The sequence below is a fragment of the Tachypleus tridentatus genome, chromosome 11 (assembly GCF_004210375.1).
Source record: "Tachypleus tridentatus isolate NWPU-2018 chromosome 11, ASM421037v1, whole genome shotgun sequence".
NCBI classification, from domain to species: Eukaryota; Metazoa; Arthropoda; class Merostomata; order Xiphosura; family Limulidae; genus Tachypleus; species Tachypleus tridentatus.
Window position 1 is genome coordinate 40175122 of NC_134835.1, and position 22535 is coordinate 40197656.

Consider the following 22535-nt stretch of genomic DNA (forward strand, 5'->3'; position numbering starts at 1 on the left):
ATTGTACAATTCAAGTACGCATACACAATAATAAGTATCCAATTTAACAACAACCTTCAATAAACGTGAAGTTATTTCTCGTTTGATATGTTACAACGCGAATCGAACTTATCGCAGTGCATTACGAAGCTATTAGAAAGAAAAAAATTATGTTTTTCCTACTTTTTTAATTACGGTAAATATTATTGTATTAATGCCATTTTCGTAAATCTTTAACGTTTTTTGCCGATTGATCCAATAGTTAAAAAAGTTTTGTCCAAGTGAAATGTTTTAACGGTTAATATTCGTCCATATTTAATTTTCCTTCTGATGCGTCATTATTGTACGTTTTAAGGTTGGTACAAAAACGTAGGAAACAAGGAAGTAGTTCCTCAAGAGACAGTGTGAGCTGATCGCTAGACAGACGAATAAGGGTGAAAGGGTTTTATAACGCGAATGCTGAATAACTGGTTTGATGAAAAGCAAAAACAGACAAACAAATCATTATTACCGGTTCTTACCACGGCTTTGTACTTTTGTGTGACTTTGACTTGAAAGAGGCACAACATATATGTATATATTTATCATATAACTATTTATAAATTACACAGACACGCAAATACCACAAAAGGCATTTTACACGTGAATCAGAATACCATTACTGAATTAAATAATCATGTTTCATCAACCTTGAATGAGGGGATAGAAAGTCACTCCCCAGTTCATTGTTAAAGTCTGAATAATTATAAGCATATTGCTGATAAAATACATACGTAGTTTTACAATAACACTTACTGAAACAGAAAAAAAGGACAAGCAATATATCGTAACCTTCGTTCATCCATCCTACAGTTAATACCACTAAATATTTATCTTATCAGCACAAACATACAAGTATGCAGGCCACTGTAAAAACACTGTTTTTTGTATTGCTAAATAGAACCAAACCCCGAAAATACAGCTACTTTGCCCACAGCGAAATAAAACTAGGTCATTATACAAAAAATAAATATATAATGTAAGACCTAGTTTAGACTGCAGATCTGTGACGCTGGACTGTCATACTGATATGCAAAGGAGTAATTTCAACACTCTCTTTTACCTGGAGGTCCCCCGAGCAGTGCGGACCATGTTCTTCGACACTGTTTACATTCGACTACTTCTTGTGACCCTTCTCTATACAGGTAAGAACTTGGATAGATTAAAAAACAACACATTTCCATCCAAAATGCACAAAATGTTTATACTCGGACAAATTCATTTGTTTGCTGAATAATTTTGTTAAAATGGCTAACGATGAGTGACCGAAACGACATAGCTTTAGTCGCCTGTTTTTCAATATCTAAAATCGATCGAAGTCAAGCGAGTCGGAGAGTCCACGTTATCGATACATTATTTGTTAAAACAATAGAAATTAATATTTTATTGTACAATATTTCATTCCTCTGTATATATCATGTACAAGTCAATGTTCACTAGTACCTATATATTTATATATACAGTTTTATAGTTTGTTTAGACTATTAATCCCAAATCTTTCTACACTATTTCACACACACATGTATACGTTCTTGTTTTATGGCTGTGCTCTTGATTTACTAGAATTGAAAATTGGAACGTTTATCTTGACTTCATAATATTCAGGCCCTGCATGGCTGGGTGGTTAAGGTACTCGACTCGTAACCCCAGGGTTGCGTTCCTGTCACACCAAACATGCTCGCCCTTTCAGACATGGGGGCGTTATAATGTGACGGTCAGTCTCACTGTTCGTTGGTAGCTCAAGAGTTGGCAGTGGGTGATGATGACTAGTTGCCTTCCCTTTAGTCTTATAGTGTTAAAGGGACGGCTGGAGCAGATAACCCTCGTGTAGCTTTGCGCAGAATTAAAAAAACAAACCAACCATAATATTCTTTTGGGGTTTGACGTGTTTGTGCTACAGAAGGTGTTACGATGGAACTATAACATTAGCTTTTACAATCAGTGATGTCGAGAAAATCCACTTGTAGAGAAAAATATATATGTAAAAACGGCTCGTTTGGGTTGAGAAAAATTTTTTAAGTAGAGGAGCGAACAACTTTTCGACCTTCTTCGTTCATCGTCAGGTTCACAAAGAAAGGAAGAGGTAAATGACCAGAAGCTGACCACATGTTTTGAAGGGGTTGTGTAACTGAGTGTCGGAATGTAGAGGGCGGGCTTAGATGCTTGAATATATAATTTTATATACTAACTTTTACAATCGTAACGTCAACGAGAGATTTTCAACATTGAACACAGAAAATCATTCAGTGTTTCCAAAATTAACATTTCACTTCTCGTGCTAAATTTGGTAATAATATGATGAGGTACCAGCTATAATATTCTTTCTTTGCCTTGGGAATAAATCAAGTGAATATTTAACTTTGCGTTGATTTTTATTAGAGTTCTATGTGGAAGTACTGATAACATTAAAAATTATCTTATGTTTATTTACTCATTTTAATCTAGATTTACGATTATAATTTGTGGAGTATTTCGTTTCGTTTGTTTGAAGTTAAACATAAACCTACACAATGGACTATATTTGCTTTCCTCACCTCGACTATCGAACCCGATTTATAAGTCGTAGGTCTGCAGACATGTCACTGTGCTACTGGGAAGCATTTGTAGAGTAAACGCCCTTTATCACGCCTTATAACAAGTATAACTGCATGACACGTCTGAATTTCCTAATTCATTAATAGGCTATAAAATGCTAACGTCTAGTGTACTTGTAAGTGTTACGAATGTAGTGTTTATTAACTCCTACGCCTTTTAGATCAGTGTACACATATTTGCGTTAATAAAGTTAATGTTCCGGTTTAAAATATATAAAGCTAACTAACCGAAAAGTTCTGAATCTCGTAAATTATAACCTAAAATATATTTTGGTAACAAACAAATCATAAATACACTGTGATTGTCTGACCATCAAGTATGGACTTGAAGCATTGACACATACGTCGAAAGGTTTAACTTCCAGTGACATAAGCATTGCGGTTGATTAACAATCAAATTTTTACACAGCATTTAAACGCTGGGCATTACTTCAAATTACACGTATTTAAAGTAGTTGCTAATTTCCCCGAAAGAAAGCCGAATGCAGTCTGAAGGGGTCTTCTGTTTTAACTACTAATACCGCTCTACAGTAGCATGTTGTCTGTTACTCAGTAGACACTAAAATAATGTTACAGAAGAGATGTTTAACGTTGCAATTTGTACTTTAGTGACATCAATAAAACGTGCGCATGTCATAACTCACGAGAATAATTGTGCACTGTGTAGGTTACTGTACAGCATAACATATGAACTTTATAAGCGATAAATGTTTGTTTGTTTTTTGAATTTCGCGCAAAGCTACTCGAGGGCTATCTGCGTTAGCCGTCCCTAATTTAGTAGTGTAAGACTAGAGGGAAGGCAGCTAGTCATCACCACCCACCGCCAGCCAACTCTTGGGCTACTCTTTTACCAACGAATAGTGGAATTGACCGTCACATTATAACGCCCCAAATGTGAAAGGGCGAGTATGATTAGCACGACCGGGATTCGAACCCGCGATCCTCGGATTACGAGTCAAACGCCTTAACGAGAAATAAAAATGTTAATTTTGTTTTATTTACTCTAGAAACACACCACTTTGGGGAAACCTGCGGAAGTACATCTAGTAGTTTAGTCTGTATATTTACTTTAAATGACACACGTAGCTGCTAATAATCTAGTCAGAGTCGGCATGGCCAGGAGGTTAGGGCCCTCGACTCCTAATGTGAAGATCACTTGTTCGAATCCCCATTACACCAAACACGCTCGCTCTTTCAGGCGTGGGGACGTTATAATACCATTATTAAATCCCACTGTTCGTTGGTGAAAGAGTAGCCCAAGAGTTGGTAGTGGGTGAGGAAGATTACATGCCTTACTCTGATAAATTAGGGACGGCTAGCGCAGATAGTTTTCGTGTAGCTTTGCACCAGATTTAAAAAAACAAAACAAAAAATAGTTTAGTCTGAATGTTTTTTTTTTTAAGGATAGCTGTTACTTTCAACTAAAGGTAACTTCGCTGCATGTATTTGCATTGAAATGAACAGAAACGATAATACAACTGCTCTGATTCAAACTTTATAATTTTAAAACTTTAATTACAGTTTGCCTCATTTCCTGGGAAAATATTCATTTTTTTGACATTGTCTCTAAATTTCCACTGAATAATATTGGTGTTTTAATGGCCTCACAAGGATGACGCCTAATGTAAACTTGCTGCCTTGTATTATTACATATTAGTAACTGAACCTGGCAAAAAAATTTAACGCATAAAAGAAATGAAGTAGATACATAAGTAGAAGTTTGTGAGTTGCCGTAAGTTAAGCCTAATTACTATAATAAAAAAATGGACTGTAGACTTAAGCCCGAATGTAAAGGATCTTAAGTTTCTCATGACTGAAAGGTAATTTGTAATTTACTATTTAAAATCACAGCATTTCAGGCGATTAGTTAATTAGACTACTAATGACTGTTTATTTCCAACAAAGGTTCCATATCTAGGTGATCCCGATGGCTTATGGTTTTGCTTGAAGGCATATAACGTTAAAATTCTAGACTAGATTCCTGTGTTATACAGCTATGATCTTAACAAACCCAATCTAGGGTTTATAATACTTTAATAACTATCACGTGAATATTATGTAAATCAAGTAGTAGCTTTTTTAAAAGACAAAAAAATGTTATTTATGAAGTGAGATTTCGCATTTGTTCATTCACCTACATTTACACAATTTTATAATTAGCTACCAAATGAGGACCGGTTTATACAAGGTCAGACTCAAGTACGTCTTAAAAAGACAGTTGGAACTTGTCAGCTGTATCTCAAGGTGATCTCTAATTCGAATTTTATCTGTCTCACTGATGATCCACTTAGAAATAGAAAGATGTAATTTGAGCTGCCTTTAAGACGTTCAAATAAATTAAAGTTAAATTAAACAAACGTTACTTATTTATTGGTCAATCAGTAATCACTTTATTACTGCCGTAATATGGAAAAAAGTGTGAATATTTATCAACTCCCAGTTGTTACTCTTTTCACAATTAAAACACGGACTACTGACATCGTTCATGAACCAGTGACAATCCTGCAATTTTTGTATACAAGTCCATTTATCCTATGAATAAAATAAGATTCAAATTTGCAACTTGGTGGATTAACCCTAGAATCAAAAACGTCTGCTTTGTACAGAATGATAAAAATACATGCTTACTGGCAAAGGTATCTGCCGCTATCGTCGGCCTTTAGAAAAGTAGTATAGTAAAAACGGTGCGCCTTTCCCAACTTTTTTATGTCAAAACACACGAACAGTATTACTAGCGACATTAAACATTACTTTCTCAAAGCGTTGGCTCTGCATATATCATTATCGACCTACGGGCGAAGTTGAGCCCTCATTTCTTGATGACGTGAAGCCCACTTGAAATAAAGATGTATCTCAGAACGGCTGGTATGGGTACTAACACTTTTATTGATAAGGAGAGAACAACTTTTCGACCTTCCTAAGTCATCTTCAGGTTAAGAAAAAGAGAGTTTGAATGTGACCGTTGACGAACAATTGTCTTAGGGACGAGGGTATAAACGGGTACGAAATTGTAGGTGGCGTTGCAGGTGGATGGTAGGTTATTAATTAGTATAGGTATAAAGGTGTTCCTTTATATCGGTTAAATTTTGGTTTCAGTTGCCGTATAAGTAGGGCTTCTTTGATTTTGCGTTTGTTTGTATTTGTTTCCCTACTTAATATCTGAGTGTTTTCTATGATTAATTTGTGTTTATTTGATTTGCAGTATTCAAAAACGTGTGAAGATGTTTTTTGTGTTCTTTGAATCTAGTTTCCATTTCTCTGCTTTTTCTCCAATATAAAAATCGTGGCAGTTGTTGCATTGTATTTTATAAATTATGTTGGTGTTTTGTTTGTTAGTATAGTTTTTACATAGTATGGACTTTTGTTTTGTACCTAGTTTTTGAATAAATTTGGTGTTTACTGGAATGCTGTGTTTTTGTTATCAGTTTTTTCTAAATGTTTGTTATTTTTTTCGCTGATATCGGGAACATATGGTATGCAGCAGTATAAGTTTTTGTAACTTGTTGTATCTTGGGATTTATTGTTGTTTATTAGTTGTTGGTTTAGGTGCATGTGTATAATCTTTTCTACGGTTTTTTGAAGGAATTTGTTGATGTTGATGAAGTATTGTTTTATTTTTCTTATTTCATTGTTAATTTTATCAGATTAGTATATTTTTGTGGCTGTGTTTATTTGGTTTCTTAATATATTGAGCTTTTGTTTTGTTTTATGTGCTGAGTCCCAGGGAATGTATAATCCAGTATGGGTGATTTTTCTGATTTGTTCCTGTTTTGAATTGTGTACCGGTTCCAGTTATCTTGAGGTTAAGAAATGCTATTTCATTAGTTTGTTTCTTCCTGTTCACAGGTGAACTTAATGTTGGGGTGTACAGAGTTAACGTGATTGCAAAACTAGTGTGTGCTCTGTTGATATGAATCCAGTAACTGTATCATCAACATACCTGTACCAGTGTAGTGGTGAATGTAAAGCTGAACTGATCGCATGAGATTCACTCTGTGTCATAAAAATGTTGGCTAGAATTGGTGACACAGGATCCCCCATACTTAGACGATTTATTTGTAGGTGTTTTGGTCATTGAACATAAAATTAGTTTTGTTAGTAGTGAATTCTGTAAGGGTTGTTAATTGGTTGCTGGAGATGTGTATCAATGGGTTGGAGTCTTGGATGTAAAGTTTCAAAGCTATCTTTCAGGCTTCAGTTGTTGGGGCTTCTGTGAAGAGGGAGTTACATCAAAAACAATTTTCTAATAATATTGTCCGACACTTCCTTCCAAGCTTTTGAAATACACTTCACTGTTGTTGATGGCGATGACCTTTTAAATTTGTCAGTCGGTGTCAAAGCATAATTGTCTTTATTCGGCCAAGCATCATAATGCTTACGGATACGATTTTTGAATGGGTTGTTAATGGACACATCAAGCGGTTGTAACCGACCGGTCGTTCCTCCAGGAATTATTACCAGATCACTGTTTTTGTTTCTTACCCTACTCTTGATTTTATCGGAGAGATGGCCAAGAAATTAATCCATTACACGTATGTTCTGTTGCTTTAACAGTGCTCCAGGCTGACGCTTCCATGCACGTCCCAACCACTCTTCCATTAACTCTGATGTCATTCACGCATTTGTTTTGTGCACGAACTATTACATCTTTGCAAAAATTTTCCTTTTGACAATGTTTTTCTTTTTAATATGACATACGGTGGTAATTTATTTTCATCTACAGTAACACATAGCATGACATTAACTTTTCATAACCAGTGCTTTTGATTGTCACCAATTTTTTCTCTTTTGGCAATTACAGTAAGTTGCGCGGCATGTCGAAAAATAACTGCCGTTTCATCTGTGTTACCGATTTGGTTTAATAAATATTGACATCTTTGAGGTAGACCAATAAGGTAATGTTGATATTCAGTTGGTTTCATTTCAAAATCTGACGGCAATTTTTGACTAATTGTTGTCCTTCACCTTAACGATGAACCTTCTCTTTTCATAAATTTCTCACACCAGCCACAATTAGCATTGAAACAAATACCACTGTTTCCTGCACATTCTTTTGCTTTTAACATTAAGACTTCTAACGTTACAGTCAATCCTTTATATCGTGACTCTCTGAAATACGTAAAAACGGAAGCATCAATTTCAGGATGTCTTTCTTTTCTTGGGCCGGAAAATGACTTTGTTCTTTTCTCGCAAGAAAACAATTTGGTTTTCATACCACACCAACGACGTACATTTGCCTCACTCACTGTATACTTTTCACCGGCTGCATGATTCCCAATCTGTTCGGCACACAAAATAACTTTTATTTTAAATTTGGCATCGTACGTGAAACGCTTTTCCATTGGTAAAAAATGCATGAAAAATAAAAAAGCTCAATAAAATAGCTCCTGAACAACAGGAAAGTCAGACAAAGACTGAGGACGGTGATATCTAACTACACCGCTAGAGGCGCTGACGTCGGCAAATTTGACGTTTTGTACGTGTTTTTAATTTTTCTGAGCTAAGTTCCTTTTAAAATGTAGTTCAATCTCTTTATTAATGCAGGAATTTTCGAAGAAAATGATGTTTTCGAGACTTTCGAAGAATGAAAAATAATACCTTGAATTTAAGACTTACCCTAATTTTCAGTTTGCAAAATTATGAAAAGAAGTGCGTTTTAAATTCGAAGTAATACGGTAAATTTCTGAGTAACTGAGCAGTGAGAATGAATGAGGTAAAGAGAGTGTACACAAACTACAAAACAAAATGACAAACACAGTGTTTATACTTGTTTTATTTGACACGATCCGATCATTTTTTGTTAAAACTTCTTTCTTCAAATGACCAGGCTGAATCCATGTACCAAACGGATCACACATGCGTTCTTTACTTTGAAAAAAAAATGTCAGACCGACTGATGTTCACGTGACAAGTCATTCTCATTTAAAAAAAAAGGTAACACCCTAACCTCGAGATATTAACTGAATTGAGGGACATTACTGTGGGAATCCTTGCACTAAGTACAGTATTGTAGCAATATCATTACCACCAAGACACGTATTATTTACTCAAAAATAACAAAAAAATATTCAACTAGAATATGATGAACCTAAAAACATTTTCGGCCATGTGTTATGTGAAACTTACACATAACACAGAATAAAAGAAAATTTCAGTATAAATATATCAACACAAGATAGAAGTACACCGTACGCTTATGTACAACAACATATATGTTCGCGTGACGTTTGTGCCTCAGTAAACAACAAACCTTTTATTACAGCGTGTTCGTGTACTTTACAAATTAGAATAAACAGATTATTAACTAGGTGTGAACTGAGCTTTAACTCAGATAGAGCTATGTTGGTGAAATTTCAATCATTTTCATGGAAGGGTTAAACTTCAGGTGCTACTTAAACGGGTTACCTCAAGATTATTAATTGTTTTACAAACTGATTGTCAAAAAATTTGAATTAATTTGTAATTATTTACTAACGAATAATGAAACATTTCTTCCTAGTGTATCTTTAGTACTATAATGTAATTGTTATTAATCCCAGGTTTCTTATTGATAATGGCCAAATCATTCAATCCTCAAGTCCAGTTAATTTAATAGAAAACAATATCTTACTGGACAATAATAAATAGAGTTAGTTGTTGGCCCAAAGCATGTTAATATATTTTTGGTCTGTCCTCCATAATGCTCATTAAAAGGCTAATCTTTTTCCTTTGGAAGAATTAAGTATTGGTGTATTGATTCTACACTGACCATAATAAGTATTGATGTGATGATTCTACACTGACCATATTAAGTACTGATGTAATGATTCTACACTGACCATATTAAGTACTGATGTGATGATTCTACACTGACCATATTAAATACTGATGTAATGATTCCACACTGACCATACTAAGTACTGATGTATTGATTCTACACTGATGGTATTCCTTGATGATTTGACAGTTCCGTTTTCTTTATCCTCCACCACAAGGTGTCATTTAGGGAATTTAGTTTCTTTTTCTGATTAGCTTATTATGAAATAAACTAATCTTTATCCTCTAACGTTTTCCATTCTTTAGACAACGATGACGTGCAAGTGAACATTAATATCTCGGAACTGCCCATCTTGCAAGTTTAGTCGGGTCTTCTTTTCATCCTTTCCCAGACCTGACTATAACAGCAATGACATTAAATTTATAGAATTATAGCTTAGCCTAGAAGATCTTCTATAGATCAACATATCCTTTAACTTCGATTTTTCCAATCTTATTTAACCTATTCTTGTACCAGACCAAATATATTCACTTGTTGAGGTTTTCCTCATATCAGCACCGTATTTCGTTTTGGTTTTACTTCTTCATATAGACTTACCTCGACATAAAATCTCTGTTTCTTGCATTATTCGCGCTCAGCCTGTTGGTCTTGGTCACACACTGTTATATAAATACATACCTTCATTGCAACAAACGTTTGTGAAGGATGGTAAAGTCAAAGTTAGGTCATAAATCTGGATAAACTCTCCTTAGATAATCCAATGTCCGTATACGTTATCTCCCGAGACCACATTTAAACAGATTGTAAATTCAAAAGTCCTTCGGGTGTACATCAAGGCATACGACAGGTACGTCTTGGGCAAATAGTTGAGATTGCTGTTTCTTTGACTCTCTTTTTTTTTGTGGAAAAACAAACTTGATTGTAAGGTTTGACAAGAACATATAAAGCTTTTAGCTTCTAAACCATCACTTCAAATTATTTTTACTACCTTACCTTTGATTTTGCGTTTGTTTATATTTGTTTCCCTACTTAATATCTGGGTGTTTTCTATGGTTATTTTGTGTTTATTTGATTTGCAGTGTTCAAAAACGTGTGAAGGTGCTTTTTGTGTTCTTTGAATCTAGTTTCCATTTTTGTGCTTGTTTTTGCAATATAAAAGTTGTGGCAGTTGTTGCATTATATTTTGTATAAATTATGTTGGTTTTGTGTTTGTCAGTGTAGTTTTTACATAGTATGGACTTTAGTATTGTACTTGGTTAATGAATAAGTTTGGTGTTTACTGGAATGCTGTGTTTTGCTATAAGTTTTTTTCCCAAATGTTAGTTCAATTACTTATCCGTTTACATTTGATCTTCTCATATATTGGTTGTTTTTGTGGAGAAGAACCGTTTGAGTTTCTTCGTCAAATTCTGTAGATATTAGCTGGTTCAGTTTTTTACAACATATTGTAACACTAGACAGATGAACAACTCATACATGTATATATATACATTTAGAGACAACAGTTCTCACATTGTGGGTCATGACTTCAGATGTTAAAACGATAACTAAAATTAGAACTACTGTGCCAAATTAAGAAGGTTTAAAATTTGTCCTAGGTTTTAACCCTTTTTGTCAATAACCATTTCCTTGAATATATTTAAAGTTGAGTGCTGCGCCTTAGAACAGTGACTCAAACTGCTTGATTCATTTGTAATCCTGAGTCTTATTTTTTTACCATTCACCTATCAAAGGTATACTGAACAAAAGGTTTTTACCATTCATCTATCAAAGGTAGACTGAACAAAAGGTTTTTACCATTCATCTATCAAAGGTAGACTGAACAAAAGGTTTTTACCATTCATCTATCAAAGGAAGACTGAACAAAAGGTTTTTACCGTTCATCTATCAAAGGTAGACTGAACAAAAGGTTTTTACCATTCATCTATCAAAGGAAGACTGAACAAGAGGTTTTTACCGTTCATCTATCAAAGATAGACTGAACAAAAGGTTTTTACCATTCATCTATCAAAGGAAGACTGAACAAAAGGTTTTTACCGTTCATCTATCAAAGGTAGACTGAACAAAAGGTTTTTACCGTTTATCTATCAAAGGTAGACTGAACTAAAGGTTTTTACTGTTCATCTATCAAAGGTAGACTGAACAATAGGTTTTTACCGTTCATCTATCAAAGGTAGACTGAACAAAAGGTTTTTACCATTCATCTACCAAAGGTAAACTGAACAAAAGGTTTTTATCGTTTATATAACGCCATCACTTTATTTTCACGTAATATGTGCCTTACAGAAGAAAAAAAGAAAAAGGACCAGGCTTCCATGAAGTTCGTGCCGAGTGATTATAGCAGACATTCTTTGTTCTAACACTTTGTTTGTACCGTTTTTAACTATATTTATCTGATCAATGATGTCGAGAAAACCCACTTGTAGAGAAATATATATATGTAAAAACGGCTCGTTTCGGTTGAGAAAATTGTTTACGTAGGGGAACGACGGTCGAAACGTTGTTCGCTCCTCTACGTAAAAAAATTTTCTCAACCCAAACGAACCGTTTTTACATATATATATTTATCTAGTTTAAAACCGAAGGCATATGTCGATGCGTTATAAAAGTCTAATGGACGAACTCTTACAGAACTCTGCGTTTAGCCCATCAAACAGCTGACGACATAAATTGCTCTTTTATTTTAACAGTAGAGAATCAAAGAGAAAGTTTTGACCCATTACTTCTATGTAACATTTATCAATCTCTTGTCGTGAACTCGTGATAGGCAATGTGTTTTAGTTTTTATTTATTTTAATACTTATAGATTAGGCTGAAAACAACCAGACAAAATGGGTAGCTGTAACCAAATGGTAATATAGTGGACAGCTGGAGAACAGTTTCATATCTTGATTGTCGTGACATACAAAATCATTTTAGTTTTAGTATAATTCAGTACATATCTCAAGGTACTCAGGGTGATGAAATTTTAACTTTAGGCTACAAAATAAACTAGTAAAATAACCGCAGGTGAGCTTAACACCGTCGCTTTTCCTTCGTAACATTCACGTTAAGGGCTAATGCCCTCGTTTAATTTTGAGGGGTTACTACTAAGTTTCTTTTCACAGTTTTGTTAAATATATTTTTTGTGGTAAACTGAAGATGAACAATAAAGCGTATGGTTTTTAATTGAAAAAATATTTACATTTTTATATGGTGTAATACATAGCTCCCCAGTGGCTCAGCGGTATGTCTGCGGAGTTACAACGCAAAAAACCGGGTTTCGATACTCCTGGTGGGCAGACTACAGATAGCTCATTGTGTAGCTTTCTCCTTAATTCAAAATAACAAATAACTGTGACATATAAATTATATACACGTATATATTTTTACTTTAAAGGAGTAGTTTCGATTTCTCTTGTTTTACTTGAGATATTAATTATTATTAGTTCTTTAATATGAATCATATTTCAATCTAGAATATCAACAGTTTTCTACTTTTTAAATTATTTTATTTGTTTGTTGTTCAAAGAGAAATTCAATTTGTACGAGTGAAGCGTAAGAAAGATTTTTCTGCAGGTTCTATCAATATAACAGCTTCTTTTGTTATGTAGTTTATTTGATTAGAATAGCCCGTCGACAGCTCAGCTGCAAGCCTGAAGGCTTATAATGCCAAAAATTGGGTTTCGACAACCCGTAGCGGGCAGAACACAGATAGCCCATTGTATACCATCGTATTTGACAAGAAACAAACCGTTCCATGTAAATGTACCTGCAGTAATAGTATTCGTCTATGGAGTAACAGAATTGTAATGAAGGTTAAATAAGTTAAAGAAACCGTATCAAGTGTTAAGTATCAATAGATATAAATTATCTTGAATTTTATTTTTTATAAAATTTTTTCTAATATCTATTGGTAGCATCAGTGTTTAGGTTGAGGATTGTCAGAATTTCTGTATTTAGAAAAAAAACTCTTCTTGAACAATACTGAAAGTAACAAGAACACCTAATGTTTGTTAGTATACAAGTACAAAACTTCTGAAATACACATAAACAGTATGATCAGGTATTTGATTAGATCATTTTGCTTTACTTTCTTGAAAAGTTTATTTTAGAGTTATTTTCAGAAATCAGGATATAGTTAACTTTTGTAGAAGTCAGATTATAGTTAATGTCTACAGAAGCCAGTGTACAGTTAAATTCTGCAGACATCAGATTATAGTTAATGCTTAAAGAACATGTATAAGTAATGATTACATAAGCTGATTTATGATTAATTTTTAATCAAGTTCTTTTGTTGTCAGTGCCTACAGAACTATTTATACGGCTCAGTTTTATAAAAAAAACAGTTTCTTAGTATTGTTTATAGAAACCAGTTTATGGTAAATGTTAAGAAAACGGTGGTTTATGATAAATGTTTACATAAGCTAGTTTATGTTTAGCGTTCAAAGAATTTGGCTTTCTTTACTGTTAGTTCTTACTACGTTTATAGTTTGATATTTACACAAAGCTAGACAATAATTAATGTCAACATAGGTTGGTTTATGATCAATATTTAACTTCGCTGGTTTATATTTAATGTTTAAAGAACATTACTTATGATAAGTGTTTGCACGTGCAAGTTTATAGTTAATGGTTACAGAAGTAGGCTAACTATTACTGTGTGTAGAAACTAAGAAAGAACATTTTAACATTTTCTTTAGTTTTAAAAGATAATTTGAAACGCAAAGAAATATTCATAAATACTTTAATGTAGTTTTAAGTATTGTACTATGTATATAATAAATACTAATAAAGTATAACCAAGCTGTATACTTAACTCTCTGTTAAGTTACTTCGCTAGAAGAGATACAGTTTACACTGAAAGTATATATTTTAATATATGTTTATAATATGTATTTACCTGGAACAATTTAGTGAAACTTGTGGCTTCATATGAAAAGTTATTGAAGCACAAAGGGATATTTTAACTATACGTTTCATTTACCTTTAGCTCGTTCAGAAAGTGTTTGTTTATACTGGTAATTCACTCCGAACAATAAGAAATGTACCTGTGGAAGTGGAAGAACTCAGCTCTTCTTTAAAGATGTAGAATTAATTGTGAAACGGGTTTTGCTGATTGGAAGTCTATTTATCGTTGATTCTTCGGTATAAGATACTTTGAGATTTTAGTCAAAGATTGTTTTCGAGTTGATATCTTCTGAAAGATAGCTATTAAAGCTTGTTGTTTCATATAATTTATCAAGTTTTGAAGAAAACGTAAGTGTTTAAATTGATGTATTAAATTTCAGTAGTATTCCTTGTAAATCATATTTTGATGTTTCAAATGATGATTTGTTAAAATTGAAATATTGTATATTTTCTTTTTCTACACAGTAAGTTTTCTCTCTCCTGATTGTGCTTCCCATGTGCTGGTAAGCTCATTTACTTACTTTTTTTACATTAAGAAAAATATTTGATAGATTGGTTCAGTAATGTGCCTAACGCTAAAATATCAGATCCAGATGGAAAATATTAATTAATTATTGAAGAGTTGTTTCTAAAACACCACTAAATTTTAAGGAACATGAAGATTAATGCTTTAATCAATTTATTCCCACACTTAACAAGAGGTGTCGCTAGTGTGGTTCTAGACTTAAGTACGTTAATCATTTCTAGAAAGTTAGACTTAAACTCTTTGAAGAATGATTATTTACAACCAAACACAAGTCGCAGTTCACATTGATGCAGAGAAAATTACTTCATTACATATAAGAAACAATAGACCATAGTATAAAAATTGGTATAAAGAAAATGTTAGTATCATATTATTGAGGATTAAAATATTTATTGTTCAGTGTTTCATAGAGCTAACTTTATGTATTTATGATTTTCCACCTTTACTTTCATCACATAAAAGCAGAGATACAGTATGGATTAAAAATACTCAAATAAATAAAAACCTACACAGTTCAACTAAAATATATTCAGATTTACTGTACGTGTAATAGCGATGATTTGCTAGTAAGTGGATCAGTTATAAAACATCAGCGGCAGAAAATATGAACATTTATTTCTAATATTTTTAGTTATTTGGATGAATGTTTATGAAATCCTTTACATTGGTAAAGTGGTTTCTCCCCAGGGCGGGATTTTTTTTTGTTTGTGTGACAAAGCTACCAGAAAACAACGCTTAATTCAAATTCGTATAAAACAATACTGTTAATTTATACCATAATATTACGATAATCACAGTGTCAAATTTCCTTGGATTTTATAACAAATAAAATATTCACGACGTCATTTTAGAAAGTACTATTCTATTTGATTAACTTGGAAATTTTGTACATGCCATCTCTGATGGTGATGTTTTAGCACAAAGACACATAATAAGCTATCTGCGCTCTATCTTCTGGGGGGGGGGACTGAACCTTGTATTCTGGTGTTGTAAGCATTTAAACTGACCACTGACTAATCAAGAAATTATCGTCATTGTTGTTTACTTTGCAAACTAATACATGTTACCTTAAAACATTTCATCACTTCTACTTATTAGACTAATTCAGTCAGTATGTGAATAAATATATATTTAAAAATGTTTAGTAAGTAAATCTTCGTAATAACATAAATGACATGTACTAGATATTTTGATTAAAATTACAGATACTTAACAGAAAATAAACAATTGAACCCATGATAATCTGTTTTCCTGTTCCCCAGAAACTTAAATTTAATTCTACAAAAACGTTTTAATAGGTAATTGTGAATTTACAACTACCCAAACTATCTTGGCTTACCTTTCTTATTTCTCGCGACAGGAAAAAAGACAAGTTTTTCAAAGACGGCCTCGTCCAGCATTTGGACTGTCAGGAAGCCATAGGAGTAGTCCTGATAAGCTACAGGTAACAACAACAACCGAAAGTCCTAGTTACTATGACTACGAAGACTATTATGATTACTATCAAGACCAACTCTTAACAACTACCACAACAACTACAACTCAGCCCACAGTTCCTAGGAGAAAACGACCGTTACTCCGAGGGCGTGAAAGACTTCGTCGACCCGGGTTTAGGAGTAGACCCATTAATGCCAAAAATATCCGTCCAGAATTCTCTCGGAATATTCCTCAACAGGATCTAGAGAAGTTTGAAACACCAACCACGTCCACTACCACGCTTCCGCCAACCACCACTAAGCCTCGCCGGTATTATCCACCTCGTGATGATGGAAGATACATTGACTATTTGTCGGACCCCAACCGCCCTCGAGAACTGAATGGTGTGGATCTAAACTCTTATCCGTTTTTCATTTCTGTGCCCGAAGATATTAACTTTAAATGCGATGGTCGTCATGATGGATATTACTCTAATGTTCTGCACAAATGTCAGGTAATTTGTTATTTTTACCTTCAAAACTTTACGCAATTCGTAATGATGATTTCGCTGTTTATGTGTTTGCTTCTAATACTAGTAACTGTCCTTGCCCAGTAATCCAACATCTCGAAAAAATGCAACCTAAAATATTTACATTGCACCTTATTTGACCTCTGTAATCTTTTCACATCAACAAAAAAAATGCTAAGAAAAAGTTTTTTGTATGAAAATTGTTAGGGATCTTTGAGATTATAAAAAACATCAGTGGCAGAGAACATGACCTTTAGTTCCTAATACGATTTAGTTGTTCGTCTTTACATAATGAATTTTTATCACATCTTCTAAAATGATAAAGTGATTCCTCTCCATGAAAAGAAATGTGTTGTGTAACAAAGTTGCTAGAAAACAATGCTCAGCTCCGATTAAATAGGAAAAGCCCCTAGTGGTACAGCGAACAGCCTTCAGATTTACAATGCTAAAATCAGGAGCTCGATTTTCCTCGGTTGACACAGCAGGTAGCCTTATAATGTATATATATATATAATACACTTTATGAAACTCAATGAAAAGTTTCCATAACCCGTCTTAACTCCATAATTACATTTTTAAGTTCGATAATATTATAAGCAAATCTATGTCGACAGTATTATCGTTGCGTGATTCTGGATTTGTCGCTAGACTGACTCTGGAAACTTCCCAATCAGGACTAACAGTATTTGTCATCTCAGTGTTATCTCCAGGTCATGACATAACATGGTGGGAAACTTTCCGATTAGGATTGGTTCTGTGTATGCCATTCCAGTGTTATCTCCAGGTCATGACATGATATGGTGGGAAACTTTCTTATCTGGTACCGTATTTGTTCTCTCAGTATTCGCTCCGGGCCTAGCATGGTGTGAAATTTTTCAACTTGGATTGATTGTTTATACATATTTTCCAATCAAATTTAATTTTTAAGTGTTGTTATTATTATTTTGCATGTCATTATGCTAAGTTGAACAAGTAGATAGTTGTTCACGTTTGATGCGACGAGGATTCGAACCCGCGACCCTCCGATTACGAGTCAAGTGCCTTAACCTTAACCTGACCATGTCGGACCACGTTGGATGAAGGCAACCGTAACAAACGTTTGCTATAGGAACAGTTGTGTTCAATTAGTAGGGTGTTTTTGTTTGATTGTTTCGAATCTCTAGCAAAGCAGCTCGAGGGCTCTCTGTGATATGGATTATTGAAAGGACAGCTTGTTAACACTACTCATCGCCAACTCTTAGGCTACTCTTTCCTGTCAGTTATTGGGACTGACAGACACGTTATAACACAACTACAACTAAAAGGGTGAGAGTAGTGGAATTCGATCCTATAACTCGCAGGCTTCAACGTGCGTATCACCAGCAACAATATTTTTTTAGTTAACTTTTAACAGTTCTCTTAATTATGTCGGCACCAAACTTCTTGTTGTCCGTAGCTTTTTTGCTGGTTGTATGTGAGTTACACAAAAAAGTTAAACAGAAAATACCGTCAGTGTGGCAATTAGTCACACTAACTATTAACGGTGTGTTTTTTAATAATTAAGCACAAAGGTATACAATGTGCTGTTTGTGATGCACCTACACGGGTACCAAAAACGCTGATTCTAGCATAATAAGTTTGGTTTGTTTTGAATTTGGCATAAAGCTACGCGAAGGTTATATGCGCTAGCCGTCCCTAATTTAGCAGTGTAAGACTAGAGGGAAGGCAGCTAGTCATCACCGCCCACCGTCAACTTTTGGGCTACTTTTTTACCAACGAATAGTTTAACTGACCATAACATTGTAACGCTCTCATGGCTGAAAGGGAGAGCATGTTTGGTGCGACGGGGATTCGAACCCGCGACCCTTAGATTACGAGTCGAATGCCTTAACCCACCTGGCCAGGCCGGGCTAGCATTATAAGTCCACAGACTTATCACTGAGGCACTGGGGGAAAAATTATAATAATAGTGTTGTGACAATTAAATAGAATAACTGAAGATTGGTCGTTAGAGTGAAACAATCAAGCGTTCGATTATCAGTTTTCATAACCAATTATAACCGTTTGTTATAACATTATATATTGATAATATGTTACGTTTATAATTTTGTTATATACTTGTGTCTCAACTTCGTCGCAAAATAATGCTGTTCTGTTTGTAGTTACACAAACATTAGTTATATTTTAAATACCCATTTTAAATAAAGCCTTTTTATTGTGCAACTGTTTAATATTGTATGTTTATTTTTAATGTTTTAAACATCTTAAGTATCTTCAATGGGTTAACAGTCACTTACTCCAGCCAAGTAAAAGGTAATTTGAGAGTTAAACTCATAAGCTGTGGAAAGGTGTAGTACTTAATATAATGACCATTTTACACGGTAAAACATCATTCAATGTTAAAAAAAAGTCGTAGCTACACGACAACTATTTACCTTACTCTTTAAAATTCTTACTTTCTATCTTGAATTATGTTAATTTGCTTATTTTTATCTAAAATTATATTAGCTGGCTTAATTTTCTTTCTACAATTGTCCTTTGCTCGGACATCAGTTAAATCTTCGGATTTGCAACGCTAAAATCAGAAGCTCGATACCGTTTTGTTTTTGCTGAAAGAAAACATGCACACTATTACATTTACTCTAATTTTCTTTATTTTATCTAAAACTATATTAGCTGGCTTAATTTTCTTTCTACAATTGTCCTTTGCTCGGACATCAGTTAAATCTTCGGATTTGCAACGCTAAAATCAGAAGCTCGATACCGTTTTGTTTTTGCTGAAAGAAAACATGCACACTATTACATTTACTCTAATTTTCTTTATTTTTATCTAAAACTATATTAGCTGGCTTAATTTTCTTTCTACAATTGTCCTTTGCTCGGACATCAGTTAAATCTTCGGATTTGCAACGCTAAAATCAGAAGCTCGATACCGTTTTGTTTTGCTGAAAGAAAACATGCACACTATTACATTTACTCTAATTTTCTTTATTTTTATCTAAAACTATATTAGCTGGCTTAATTTTCTTTCTACAATTGTCCTTTGCTCGGACATCAGTTAAATCTTCGGATTTGCAACGCTAAAATCAGAAGCTCGATACCGTTTTGTTTTTGCTGAAAGAAAACATGCACACTATTACATTTACTCTAATTTTCTTTATTTTTATCTAAAACTATATTAGCTGGCTTAATTTTCTATCTACTATTACGTTAATTTTATTCATTCTTTCAACAATGTAAACATAACTAGTTCATCTTATCTTCATTCGTATGAAAAATTTTCACTTTTCGCTTGTTCTGTATTTAAGACTAAGCTACAAAAGTTGTCCTGCTGCCGTTCCTCATTTTGAATTACTCACCAGAGGAAGGCAATTAATTAGCAGCACCCTACTGCTCGTCTTCAGCAATGAATTAACTGTCACTCTTGTAACGCACCCATAGTTTAAAATAGATTGCGGTATCTCAGAGATTCGAACTGAGTTATGAAATCCAGAGCTGTATGAGAGATCCATCTGGTGTTTTCCCTAAATATAAAATAATAAATTTAGGAAAGGTGTTAACTGTTTCCTATATGGTTGACGTCCGTTTTCAACATTATTGTCACTTGGTGGAGGGAAGTGTTTGAAACTAAAAGTATTTCAATCATATCATTTGCTCAGACAGTTCTTGTTGGAAATGTTTAGTTTTTCCTTTAAAGTTGTATGTATTTGTAAGTATGTACATATTTCTTAACTGAACCGAAAGTGTCAAGATTAATGAAATACTGTTTTGTATTTTTCAGTTGTTCCACTGGTGTTTCGGAGGTCAACGATACGACTTCTTGTGTCCGAATTACACGTTGTACGATCAAACAACTTTCACCTGCAGATTTGTGAACACAGTGGATTGCGAAAATTCGGAGATGCACTACAACAGGAATGAGGACCTGTTTGTAGAAACAACCACCCTGTCCAGGGAAGAACAGCGGGAAGAGAGACGGAAGAGAAAACGGAAGAGCAAGAACAGAAGAAATAAGAACAAAAATAGAAGCAAGAAGCGTGACGAAGAGGAAGATGACTACGAAGACGATGATTATTATGAAGACGATAATTATTATGAAGAAGATGATTATTATGAAGACGAAAAGAAGAAGTGAGAACGATAATTGATGTGGGCTGAGTTTCGATAAAAACTGTCTTATGTTTCATTTATGTTGCGAGGATGATTTAATATTGATATATAACATTTTTATTTTCTTAAACAATGGTTTCTAAATATAGAGTTGTGTATATAAACCTGTGCTGAAAGTTTTTCTGAAAAGTATATTTGATTAAGAGAATGACTTTCAGAGGTTTAATTCCTGTACCACTTATTGCACAGTGAGAGTGATGGATGGTTCCTTTTGAGGTATGCAATACTACATAAAGAATTATGTACATGTGTTATTCACACGGATTGAAACGTAGATAAATCGGAACACGACTATTTGTAAATTAGGAAATGCATTTATCACAAATTTCCGTGAAAATTCCACTATTTTGCGAAATGCTAAATAAACGTTTATAATGAAATTAATGTTTTTCTTTAACTGTTTGACTTAGATGTACTTAAGGTATAGCTCGAACTATTTGTTTGTTTAGAATTAAGCACAAAGCTACGCAATGTGCTATCTGTGCTCTGCCTACCAACGTTATTGAAACCCGGTTTTTAGCAGTGTAAGCTCTTAGACATACCGCTGTTCAAATTGAAATAAACAAATCTTAAATTATTTGTCTCGTGCGCTATTTCTCAAGGTAACTGAAACTTTCAACAACCGTGCTGTTTATATATATTTTCCAATCAAATTTAATTTCTAATTGTTGTAATTATTTTGCATATCATTATCTAAGTTGAACAAGTAGATAGTTGTTCACGTTATTGCCTAACAACCGAATTTTGAAATGTTACACTAGAGGGTAAGCAGCTAGTCAAAGGTAAACTATATATATATATTTTCTCTGCAGTTCCGTATCCATAATTGTATGAAATATGTATAATGCTTAATAATTATTTACAATAATCGTTATTTTCCAGATCTGTGGCAGCCATTGTTGGCCATTGAAATCAAAATTTAAATGTCAGATTTAAAAAGTAGTTCATGGCCTACAAATGTGTCAGTTATAATAGAAAAACAATGAGCAATATGAGTTTGTAAACCAGACATCAGTAAAAGTTTAAATCTTGAGAAGACATGGCCGCCACGTTGAAAAATTGTACGAGCTCGTATCTAATACTTATAAATAGATCAAACTTTATACGCGTTTAATATTTGGTATTTTTAGCATAAACCCCATAATTCCTTTAAACATTTTTACTAATCTGCTGGACTTCTGTAAATATGCAATGATATAAAGACATGGTTGTAGTTTATCTGTATTCCATACCTAGGACTATTTACTGTAGTTTTTAATTATTTTTACTATAGTGTTTCTCCACATTCGCTACTTTTGAGTATATTCTCTGGCATATCAAAGGTAAGATTGGGACTTACGGTGGTGAACTCCAGGGTTCAGTTTCTCACGGTCCACAGAATGCAGGTAGTACTAAAACAAAGATCTACAACAGCTTTACACTTTAGTTCTTCTGTTTCTAATAGAGACAGTAAATGCACATTAATAATAAGCAACAACAATTAAGGAACTGCCATTTTAAAACACTCAACAGTAAAGTTCAGCAAATCGTGAAAATATGCTTTTCAGGGTTAATGCTCCCCTCTCCTCAGGTGGCTCAGCGGTCAGCTTGAAAGCGTATAACCTGCAACATGGGGGTCGATTCCTGCAGTGGGAACAGTGAAAACACTGAGATGCG

General features: G+C 33.8%; 1 protein-coding gene across 1 annotated transcript; it reads left to right on the top strand.

Annotated features, from left to right (window-relative positions):
• Window positions 1-1006: 1006 nt before the first annotated feature.
• Window positions 1007-21456, top strand: LOC143231989 (uncharacterized). The gene is made up of 4 exons (XM_076466945.1): window positions 1007-1163; window positions 14725-14762; window positions 16146-16715; window positions 20491-21456. Exons 1-4 carry the CDS (start codon window positions 1049-1051, stop codon window positions 20842-20844), a joined length of 1077 nt encoding a protein of 358 aa, XP_076323060.1. The 5' UTR covers window positions 1007-1048; the 3' UTR covers window positions 20845-21456.
• The last annotated feature ends 1079 nt before the right edge of the window (window positions 21457-22535 follow it).

Coding starts and splice junctions, on each gene's coding strand:
- LOC143231989 (XM_076466945.1), top strand. CDS start 1,049: ATGCAAAGGAGTAATTTCAACACTCTCTTTTACCTGGAGGTCCCCCGA. Junction 1,164..14,724: donor TGTGACCCTTCTCTATACAG/GTAAGAACTTGG, acceptor TTTTCTACACAG/TAAGTTTTCTCTCTCCTGAT. Junction 16,716..20,490: donor ATGTTCTGCACAAATGTCAG/GTAATTTGTTAT, acceptor TGTATTTTTCAG/TTGTTCCACTGGTGTTTCGG.